The sequence below is a fragment of the Amphimedon queenslandica genome, unplaced genomic scaffold (genome assembly GCF_000090795.2).
Source record: "Amphimedon queenslandica unplaced genomic scaffold, v1.1 AMPQUscaffold_13305, whole genome shotgun sequence".
In the NCBI taxonomy this organism is placed as follows: Eukaryota; Metazoa; Porifera; class Demospongiae; order Haplosclerida; family Niphatidae; genus Amphimedon; species Amphimedon queenslandica.
The window spans coordinates 73,400-83,866 of NW_003546459.1; the positions used below are offsets into that span (position 1 = coordinate 73,400).

The window sequence follows — 10,467 nt, forward strand, 5'->3', positions numbered from 1 at the left end:
GTCCATTATTAAAATAGGAGGGGTCAAATATTTGTTAATAACTAAAGCCACACCCTACAAAGCCTCCCCTCACATTTTTAATTTTAATACCGCCTGTAAGGCTGTAACCGCCATTTACGGCATTTAGAATTTTAGATTGGCACTTCCAGTCTTCAACTTGGCAGACACCACTTCATCATGGGGTCTAAACTAGGTGACTGTCTCCAGTATTTTATTCCCGACTGGCCCTGTGTGCCTCAGAGGTTTAAAAGCGCTAATGGCAAAGACGGCGAGCCGAGAACTGTCAACTTATTCCTGGGGTTCTTCTTCATGGTCAACTTCGTCCTTGGGACTGGTTTCCTGGGGATTCCTTTTGGATTCGTTCATGGTGGCTTACTTGTCGGAATCATTACCTTAACTATTGTAGCTGTCATGGCTTGGTTGTGTGCTCTTTGGGAAGTTGAAGCTATGGCCAGAGCACAGGTAAATCATAGCTGTTTTGATCAGTTGTTGTGTTAATGGAGGTGTTAGTTTAATAATTGACCTGGAACATATCAATAATAATTGATTATAATCAGTGCATCGTAAATTTCATTGCGTAATACTTACACCACTACAATTCACTATTTTCACTATCAAAGTTTCGGTACATTAATGCTGATTTATGTTTCTAAATTAAACTTAGATTATCTACCAAGATATTTACATGCAGGTATTAGTGTAAACCCAAATAATTTAGTGACCTTTATGTTCAACAGTTTTGCAGTGGTGGGTATATTAACGTCCATTAATTTTAACAATTTTTACAGGACTAAGATAACCAATTTCACATTGATAATCAAACTTATATCCATTAACTTTAACTAAATTAGGCCAAAAGTTAAAATAGTTCAATTATGGATAGTAATTATTAATGGTTTACAATAATGTGTTTGCGATGAGAAATGACATGTGATGAGAACATGCTCTTATCTTAATGACATTCACTATGTTTTGGTGTAGAATGATGCAATATGTATTTTAATTTGAGTGGTGGGTCGGTTCAGTCATGATAGTTTTGGCTAGAAACACATATATACACATGCTATAACACACATGCTTTGGCTTCATTTTTGTCAATGCAATTTTTCAGTGGATTTCTTAAGTTACTCAAAAATTTGACCAAAAATCATGGGCTATTGGTTCAAGGCCGAATTTTGTCAAAAATGGCTCCGAGAGAATTCTCCATTTTAATAATTTTTTCTGATACATATACATGTCCTTATATTGTGTTTCAAGTTTTGGCTGATTCCGATCAAATTTAGATTTATTATGAAATTTTAAAGTTACTTAAAAATTTGACCAAAAACCATGGGCTATAGCCTTTGGTTCAAGGCCAAATTTTGTCAAAAATGGCTCCGAGAGAATCCTCTATTTTTATAATTTTTTCTGATACATATACATGTCCTTATATTGTGTTTCAAGTTTTGGCTGATTCCGATCAAATTTGTATTTTTTATGAATTTTAAAAGTTGCTTAATCCATATACATTACATGTAAATGTACTGTTGATGTATGTTCTATTACAATTAGGCTTGTCAGCTCATCAATTATGCTTTTTAGCTCACTTAGAGCTTACTTTGCGGGAAACCCAGTACATGTTGGATCTTCATTGTGTTAGCCAATAGCAATAGCAATTGGATGATTTGGATCAGTACTCATTTATCATTTTGCCATTGTCGTGTGTATTATTTGCTATCATAAGAGCCTCTATACTTTTACTATGATTTAATTTTCACTTATTTGGCATTAACACTTTACATCTTGTTATACGGTAGGTACACCTGTCCTAAACTTCCAATTGATAATACTAATTCACAAGTACATGTACCTAGACATAATGAGTGTGTGTGTGTACATTAAAATCAATACAGTATACACATGAACATTGTGTACTTATACATTTATGTTTTTGAGAGAAGTGACAATGAGTGTTAAATTACTGCTAATTTATTATAACTATGTTGTATTTATTCTTACTATAGGCAATATGGGAGTATCGTTCTTCTGACACTGTGTCTGATTCAAGTGGAAGCAGTTCAACTCCTTTCCCTAAATTTTATATTGCACAGAACCGGAAGTTTGAACCGAGTGAATTATGTGAAGTATTTGTTGGTCGGTGGCTAAAGATAGTTTACCTCATATTATTTTCCATATACAGCTCCTTAGCCTGCATCTCCTACTCTACTGTCGTTGGCACTGCATGGAGTGTTAATCTTCCTCTCAACTTTGGTTCATTTCAAGAGTGTTCCGATACTGATTTTCTTAATCGACTGTTGCCAGCGTTTCATCCCGGTGGCTGTCTCCATGCGTATTGGTTCTGTCTCATGCTCTTTGCCGTCCTTGTCGTTCCGATATCACTTTTAGATCTAAAGGAACAAGCCATCGTCCAGCTAATCCTCGGCCTGTTACGGTTCTTTACTCTTGGTGCTATCATTATATACTGTTTGGTATACCTCTTTGAAGGAGACACATTACCTACTTGTGATGCAGATAATAATGACACAATGAACTCCAGTTTGTTCTATGATAATAGCACTGAAACTTTTGAAAGTATGGATCATATTGTTTTTCATTTCAATTTCTACAATTGGGTGGCAGCAATTCCGGTATTCGTTTATGCCTTTATCCTCCATCAAGGTATTCCTGGCCTGACTCATCCGATTAGGAATAAGAAGTATCTTCGTGGCTACTTTAACCTCTTGTTTCTGCTCATTACTTTCTTGTATGGACTCCTGGGGGTCGTGGTGGCTCTATGGTTTAGAGACTGTGTCAATGAAACTTGTACACTTAATTGGGTGAGTTTGTTAATTTTATAGATTTTTATTTGATTTTTTAATGCTAAATACAAGTGCAGTTTACATGTATATTCTTATTAATGAAGGAAATACTGTATAGTGCAAAATTTCGAAGGCTGTAAATTTTACGAATTTGCCTAAAATCTATTTTGTGGAATTAATTTATGCTATCTGTCATCTTGTACCATAATAGTTTAATTTTGCAGAAGTAATTTTTGCAAATCTTCAAAATTGTCAAATTTATAGCCCTCAAAAATTTTGCACTATACGGTATAGTAGCTACAGGAGATGTACTATCTTTAAAATTGGAAATCTACCTTACTTTCCTTATAAGAGAGTAACAGCTTCTCAGTTTTTACTCTCAATAATAAAGCAACCACTTAACAAATTTAAGCAACTAAACAATCTCCTCTATAAGCTAAATTAAAATTTAAAGCAACACTATGCATCTACCTTTAATGATTTTAATATGCTGACTTATTAGTGTTATAAAATAATTAAAGTCCATTTGCATTCACCTGAGCCAAGGAAGTGATTAGAAACCCCACCCAATAATTAACACAATGCAATAATATTGTGAAAAGTATGGCTGTACTTTCTGCATGGGTTATACAACCAACTTGGAGTTAAAGAGCTAAAGCTGCTTCTTAAGTAGTACAATAGATGCGGCAAAAGGAGAGGAATGCACTGGTATGTTTATTTTTATAATAGAATTTGTAAGTCAAAAGTTATAGCAAGAAAACAAGGGCTCAGGTGAACACAAATGGACTTTAGTTAATTGCAATGAAGTTTGGTATCAATTATTTGTCGTTATGTTTTTCTTGTTTTTTTTCTAGCACCCCATGACCTCAAGTTCTCATCATGCTGCTATACGTGCTCTCTCATACTATATCATAATCTTCCCCAGCATTGACGTCTGCTCAGTGTTCCCACTCATGATACATACCATCGTCAATAACATCTATACTGTCGTGTTTGGTCGTGATACCAGTCAAACTACCGGAGTAAAGCACAAGCTGATACAAGTTGGTATGAAGTTCACTGCTTCTATTCTACCAATCGTTATCGGTTTCTTTGTCTCTAATTTGGTATACGTACTCAAGTATGCCGGACTTCTTGGCTTTTTCATTTCACTGTTCTTCCCGATGCTGTTTCAGCTGTCGTCTCAATGGGTTTGCTGCCATTTGTTCACCGTCGGCAAGTCTTCGGATCGGGTCGCAAAGAACATTGCTTCGTCTAGTCAAGGGCCGACGATACAAGAAAAGCAGCCATTGCTGCCTAATGGTAAAGGTTCTTTATACGAGAAGGGTATAGGCTGGTTTATATTCGACTTCCTTTTCACATTCAAGTACAGGGATTCGTACAAGACACCTTACTCTACTCCGTTGAGCTATCCTATATGTGTTATTGGGTTCTTCGTTGTAGCTGTAATTTGCTTTGTTCTTACAATTATCAGCTTATTTGTTAAAGAGACATAGAGATTCTGTATTACATGTATACCTATAGCTCATGAATAATGTATTAGTTATTTTTGCTAATTAAAAACTTTAAATATAATCATTGCTCCATCCCGTGAGAGTGGAAAAGTGTGTGCAGCTGCAGCAGAAAGATGGAGGCGTTCTTTAATCTCTTTAAGAGGAAAGTTGAGACTGATGGCCCCAGGACCGTCAACATATACTTGGGATTTTTTCTGATGGTCAATCTTGTATTGGGTACCGGGTTCCTCTCTATTCCCTACGGATTCTACAGCTCCGGCGTCCTTCCTAGCATCATTACCTTGCTGTTCATTAGCTGTCTCTCGTGGCTCTGTGCTATTTGGGTTGTGGAGACCATGGCAAGGGCACAGGTAAGAGCTATAGCCTTCGTTGTAAAATGTATGTTAAGTTGCTGTTATGTTTTGCATGATATGTAAGTGAGAACAAGGTGCCAAAAATGAACCAAACCCTTAGTCTAGTAGTTGCTTGTTGCATGCCTTTTTATATCTATATAATTATATATATCTATATATATAGTAGCTGAGCACATGCAATCGTAAGCACTCAATAGCAATATAGTGCCATCCTTTGCCATTTTGCAATTAATCTATTTGTGGCACTTGTACTGCATAAATTTACATTAGTCTTATTAACACATTAAGAAATTTTCATTGCTTTAGCCTGATCATGTGTGTGAATAATGAACACAGTGGAAGCCTCCCTTTTAATGTTTATTTTAATTCTCTGTGTTCGTTACATGCTTTACTCATAATATTATTGGCTCTAATACAAAAGTATAAGTTAAATGAATTTTTTGCCTTATATACTGTATAAAAGTTGGCATGTGATATAATAATGAGGTGTTATGGCTCTTAAGATTTAAGATTAGTCATGACGTGATCAGCATTATATGTGATATAATAATGATTTAAAGTGTAAAGTAGTGGCTATTCAGAACCACAATCTAGCCTCTTATTCATCATATGATAGTTGACTTTGCTATCATAGCTACAAAAGATAAGACTACAACTATTTTTTATGATATTCCCAGCCTCACATAAGCAATAAAATGAAAAAGTATTTGATTTTCATTTTTCATTTAAATCATTTTAAACAATTTATTTGTTTTTCCTGATGTCTTGTGTCTTTATCAATTTTCATGCCATAATTATGTTAATTCACAGGGTTTTGGCGTAGTGCTTTTTGTTAGCAAATTTCAAGTTGCTTCAAAATTTGGTATATACTGTAGCACAGGGTATTTTGCGAGAAATCACTAGGAAAGAATCTCAATTTTATATTTTTTTCTGATACATATACTCGTTCTTATGTTGTGTAGAAAATTTGAGCTGATTCCAATCAAATTTGAATTTTTTATGAATTTCAAAACTTGCTCCAAATGCCATGTACTATATTGTAGTCCTTGTCAGCTCATGAAGCTCATGCTGTTTAGCTCACTTAGCATGCTTTGTGTGGCAAGCCCTATGTTAATTGATTCCCTTTACTTCATTTAATGTTATTTACTTTATTACACAGGGATACAACGACTACAAAACTTCTGGGACAACTCAGGAATCCAAACAGGCCCTACATTTTTATATAACTCCAATTCGAAAATTTGAGCCAACAGAAATGTGCGACTTATTCATTGGGCGTTGGATGAAGATAGTCTATGCCATCATGTTAGTCACTATCATATTCTTTGCTGCGATGGCATACAGCACTGTCGCCGGCTCTGCATGGTCTGTCAATATTCCGTTTAATTTTGGGAACTTGAGGCAGTGTCGCGACGATGACTTTAAAGACAACGTGTTTCCAGAAGACGAAGGGTGTGGCAATGCGTATCGCTTTTGTGTCTTCGTATTTGCATGCATTGTTTTATTTCTATCAGTGCTACCACTTAAAGAGCAGCTCATTGTTCAAGTGATACTGGGTTTATTACGCTTCACTGCCATCGGTGCCATTGTCATATACTGCCTGGTTCATTTGTTTGGTGGCAATGTCATTGAGAACTGTAACAATCCACTTTATGAACCTGAATTTGACATAGTAAACGTTTCTGACTTCTCATCAAACTTCTCATTGAACTTTACCTATTCCATGTTCAATTCAACCGAGACTCTTAAAGAAGTGTTCCTCAGTTTTGATGGAAAGAGTTGGATGGTATCCATTTCTATTTATTCGTACGCTCATATCCTCCATCAGGCTATACCAGCCCTTACTCATCCTATAAAAAAGAAGGAGTGGCTACGAGGCTACTTCAATGCTCTATTCCTAACATTGGCATCAATGTACTTGATAATGGGCATTGCTGGATCATTCTGGTTCCGAGACTGCATTAATGAGACCTGCACTTTAAATTGGGTATGATATGTATTTCCTTGTCCACTCTTCTCTTATCACTTTCAACTACATGATCTCTCTTTTTAAGCCCAGCATACACTAGCCAACATGTTGCTAGCAACTTTTGTGGTTGCTTTCATCTTATAATCAAATTCTTTTATAAATAGAACAGATTTGTATTCTTAAGGCCACTATACACCAGGCAATTCTATTGCAGGCAATCTGTGGTTACATTGATGTTGTAAGCAATGTGTTGCCTAGAATAGAACAGGTTTCTATTCTAGGCAACAGTGTTGCCTGAAGATCAAAGTAACCACAGATTGCCTGCAATAGCATTGTCTGGTGTATAGTGGCCTTTAGATACAAAATCAAAATAAATACATAAGCTGCTAGCAACACTGGACTTTAAGTCTCTTCCATGACTCTTTAACATAATAATAATGTACTCTTACTCTCTCTCTTTCCCTCTCTTGTTTTCATTATTATTATACTTGTCTTATTTATTTTATTTTTAGGAGCCACTCGCTAGGCCTGGGAATGCAAAAGCTCTTCGTGCTTTATCATATTTTATTGTTTTATTCCCAAGTATTGACGTCCTGTCAGCTTTCCCACTGGTAATAATCACTACAGTCAACAACATTTACACTGTGATACTGGGGAGAGATACTACTAAGGATACGCACATTAAATTTTACATTCTTCAATTTTTCATGAAGCTCTTGGTTGCTACTCTACCTCTGGCTGTGGCAATGTTTGTGGCTAATCTTGTGACGGTTATTAATTATGCTGGTCTAATCGGTTTTTTCATTTGCTTTTATTTTCCAGTCATACTACAGCTAGCTTCTCAATGGAAGTGCTATAACGTTTTCTCTGCAGCTAATGGGACTAGTATCAACTGTACTAAAATTTTCTCTGATACATCATCAGTTGGCGATAAATCTCCATTGATTTCTCAAATCGGCCACGAAAACCTTCGAAAGCGTCTTTTGTCCTTTTTTCTTTCAAGGCAATCAGACCTTTATAAAACACCTTATTCTCTCCCTTACCTTAGCTCACCACTTTGTGCATTGATTGTGGGTATTATTTCCTCCACATTTATAGTTATTACTATTGTAAGTCTTGCTATCTAATTTTTTGTTTTTTAAAAGTTACAATTGCTGTTTATTTTTTCTTTGCAAAAATTTTTGTTTGATGAATAATTCATTAATTAAAAGCCAGTTCATGGGTGTGGCTGCTTGAAAACTTGTGTAGCTCGGGCATAGATCTAAGCAGGACTCCTGATCTAAAGTCATTTCTAGAATGAGTTCAAGCATAAAACGGCTCGTTGCTCTGTTTAAAAAGGATGCCAACGAGCAAGAAGATGGTCCTAGGAGCGTCAACATATTCCTGGGGTTCTTCTTTATGATCAATATCGTCCTGGGGACCGGATTCCTCTCCATTCCTTACGGGTTTTATCATTCAGGGATCCTCCCTAGCATCTTTACATTGTTGTTTATCACCTTTCTCTCATGGCTGACTGCTAATTGGGTCGTGGAGGCTATGGCGAGAGCACAGGTGAGATCATAGTACATATGAGTCATATGATAGTGCACACTCAATTTAAAGACAATATAAAGGCCCCTCTACACCAGGCAATGCTATTCCAGGCAATCTGTGGTTACTTTGATCTTCAGGCAACACTGCTGCCTAGAATAGAAACATGTTCTATTCTAGGCAACACATTGCTTACAACATCAAAGTAACCACACATTGCCTGCAATAGAATTGCCTGGTGTATAGTGTGGCCTTAAAGTCTAGCCCTTATTTACCTCATTAGGGCCAACCTTGTGGTAAATTAATTTAAAGTTTCAATCTTTTCTCAGCCAAGCTTCACAGTAGTACCGTAGTAGCTACGTGGTAGTGGGTGGCTTACTATCATTTAAGAATTTTGATTGCATGTTGTTTTGCTTGAAAATTTCCATGTATATGATGTCCTTTATGTTTTTGCATATTTACATGTAGAAAGAATAAATAATAGTAAATTGAGTGAAAATTTACTCTTCATGTAGGCATATATTGACTACAAGGAGCACAAAGATATTCAGGGAGCTAGTGATCCTCATTTTTATATCTCGATGTCAAGAAAATTCGAGCAAAGCGAAATGTGTTTTTTATTTGCCGGTCAGTGGTTGAAGCTATCGTACATAGCCGTCATCGTTTTATTAACATTCATCAGTGTAGCAACGTACAGCACTGTCGCTGGGTCTGCATGGTCTGTCAATATTCCGTTTAATTTTTGGAACATGAAGCAGTGTCATGACGATGACTTTCGAAACAATCTGTTTCCAAAAGACGAGGAGTGTGGCAATGCATATCGCTTTTGTGTCTTCATATTTGCCTGCATTGTTATATTCTTATCAGTGCTACCACTAAAGGAACAGGCAATTGTTCAAGTGATACTGGGTTTACTGCGCTTCCTTACGATCGGTGCTATTGTCATATACTGCCTGGTTAAGTTGTTTAGTGATGATGTCATTGATAACTGTAGCAATCCACTTTATGAACCTGATGTTGACATACTAAATATTTCTAATTTTTCGTCAAATTTCTCAATTCCCATATTCAATGAAGCTAATTCAACTGAAACTTTTCTTCAAATTTTTTTGAAGTTTAATGGCAGAAGTTGGATGGTATCAGTAGCACTTTATTCTTTTGCTGCCGGTCTGAGTCCTGCTGTCCCTGCTCTAACTCATCCAATCAAAAGGAAGGAGTGGTTGCGTGGTTACTTGATTGCCCTCTATGTTACGATAGGCTTCATGTATTTGATATTAGGAATAGTAGTTTCTCTGTGGTTCAAAGACTGCATTGTGGAAACGTGTACTTTAAATTGGGTATGCTCAAATTACTAGTTATCATATGCTTTTACTTTAATACTTTTACTTTTATTTATAGGAGCCATTGTCAAGGCCTGGTAGAGCTAAGGAACTCCGTGCTTTGTCCTATATCATAATCCTTTTCCCAAGCATTGATGTCTGCTCTGCTTTCCCTCTTGCAATTCATATTGTGGCCAATAACTTGTACACTATCATATTTGGAAAGGACACAACTGAGCACAAAACATGCAAATTTTTCTTTTTTCAGTTTTTACTGAAACTGATGACTGCTACATTGCCTTTTGCTGTTTCAATGTTTGTGGCTAATCTGGTGACTATAGTCACTTTTGCTGGACTCTTTGGCTACTTCCTTTCCTTTTATTATCCAATAATTCTTCAAATTTTATCACAGTGGACGTGTTACAAAACATTTGCGGCGTCCAGTGGCCAAAATCTGCCTCGTGCATCTTTATTTAATTTTATGAATTGTATTTCTGACACCTCACAAGTCGATATACCAAACAATGGAAAGGAAACAAAACCACTTTTAATTCAGCCTCCACCTAAAACGAGCTCTAATAAACTGCAGTTCTTTACTGATTCCAGACTTTATTACACTCCATACTCTATCCCATTTCTGAGTTCACCTGCAGTCGTAATAGCAGTGGGGATTGTTACATTTTCTTTTCTTATACTGACAATTGTGAGCTTAATAATATAGCCAAGTTATTTTTATATTTTTTATATTAAAATGATTATGCTGCTTATAGTATTAATTGTCCATGTACACTGCATATGATGAGATACAGTTTTTGGGGGTGTCTTGAGTCTTGATTGATAATGTTGATGACATTCACAATGATGTTAAAAATAACTATGGACCTGCTATTCTAACATCAACAAGTTTCACTTAAGGTTATAGCTCATGAACTGTCATTCTTTACAACTAGATCAAAACTTGATCTTTCCTATTCCTATAAGAAT

The 10,467-nt window shown here is 36.1% G+C and overlaps 3 protein-coding genes across 3 annotated transcripts; all 3 read left to right on the top strand.

The window, feature by feature from the left end:
* Nucleotides 1-109: 109 nt before the first annotated feature.
* On the top strand, nucleotides 110-4,373 carry LOC100633436 (uncharacterized). Its single transcript, XM_003387987.3, has 3 exons — nucleotides 110-462; nucleotides 2,004-2,816; nucleotides 3,653-4,373. The coding sequence occupies exons 1-3, from the start codon at nucleotides 178-180 to the stop codon at nucleotides 4,292-4,294; spliced, it is 1,740 nt and encodes a 579-aa protein (XP_003388035.1). The 5' UTR covers nucleotides 110-177; the 3' UTR covers nucleotides 4,295-4,373.
* A 29-nt stretch (nucleotides 4,374-4,402) lies between these two features.
* Nucleotides 4,403-7,782, top strand: LOC100633560 (transmembrane protein 104 homolog). The gene is made up of 3 exons (XM_019998783.1): nucleotides 4,403-4,662; nucleotides 5,825-6,652; nucleotides 7,147-7,782. Exons 1-3 carry the CDS (start codon nucleotides 4,426-4,428, stop codon nucleotides 7,759-7,761), a joined length of 1,680 nt encoding a protein of 559 aa, XP_019854342.1. The 5' UTR covers nucleotides 4,403-4,425; the 3' UTR covers nucleotides 7,762-7,782.
* A 38-nt stretch (nucleotides 7,783-7,820) lies between these two features.
* Nucleotides 7,821-10,277, top strand: LOC109583436 (transmembrane protein 104-like). The gene is made up of 3 exons (XM_019998782.1): nucleotides 7,821-8,185; nucleotides 8,680-9,501; nucleotides 9,563-10,277. The coding sequence occupies exons 1-3, from the start codon at nucleotides 7,931-7,933 to the stop codon at nucleotides 10,202-10,204; spliced, it is 1,719 nt and encodes a 572-aa protein (XP_019854341.1). The 5' UTR covers nucleotides 7,821-7,930; the 3' UTR covers nucleotides 10,205-10,277.
* The last annotated feature ends 190 nt before the right edge of the window (nucleotides 10,278-10,467 follow it).

Excerpts from the sequence above, each read along its gene's own strand:
- LOC100633436 (XM_003387987.3), top strand. The coding sequence starts at position 178 with ATGGGGTCTAAACTAGGTGACTGTCTCCAGTATTTTATTCCCGACTGG. Across the intron at positions 463-2,003 it reads AAGCTATGGCCAGAGCACAG|GCAATATGGGAGTATCGTTC; the intron begins GTAAATCATAGC and ends TTCTTACTATAG. Across the intron at positions 2,817-3,652 it reads AAACTTGTACACTTAATTGG|CACCCCATGACCTCAAGTTC; the intron begins GTGAGTTTGTTA and ends TTTTTTTTCTAG.
- LOC100633560 (XM_019998783.1), top strand. The coding sequence starts at position 4,426 with ATGGAGGCGTTCTTTAATCTCTTTAAGAGGAAAGTTGAGACTGATGGC. Across the intron at positions 4,663-5,824 it reads AGACCATGGCAAGGGCACAG|GGATACAACGACTACAAAAC; the intron begins GTAAGAGCTATA and ends TTTATTACACAG. Across the intron at positions 6,653-7,146 it reads AGACCTGCACTTTAAATTGG|GAGCCACTCGCTAGGCCTGG; the intron begins GTATGATATGTA and ends TTTTATTTTTAG.
- LOC109583436 (XM_019998782.1), top strand. The coding sequence starts at position 7,931 with ATGAGTTCAAGCATAAAACGGCTCGTTGCTCTGTTTAAAAAGGATGCC. Across the intron at positions 8,186-8,679 it reads AGGCTATGGCGAGAGCACAG|GCATATATTGACTACAAGGA; the intron begins GTGAGATCATAG and ends CTCTTCATGTAG. Across the intron at positions 9,502-9,562 it reads AAACGTGTACTTTAAATTGG|GAGCCATTGTCAAGGCCTGG; the intron begins GTATGCTCAAAT and ends TTTTATTTATAG.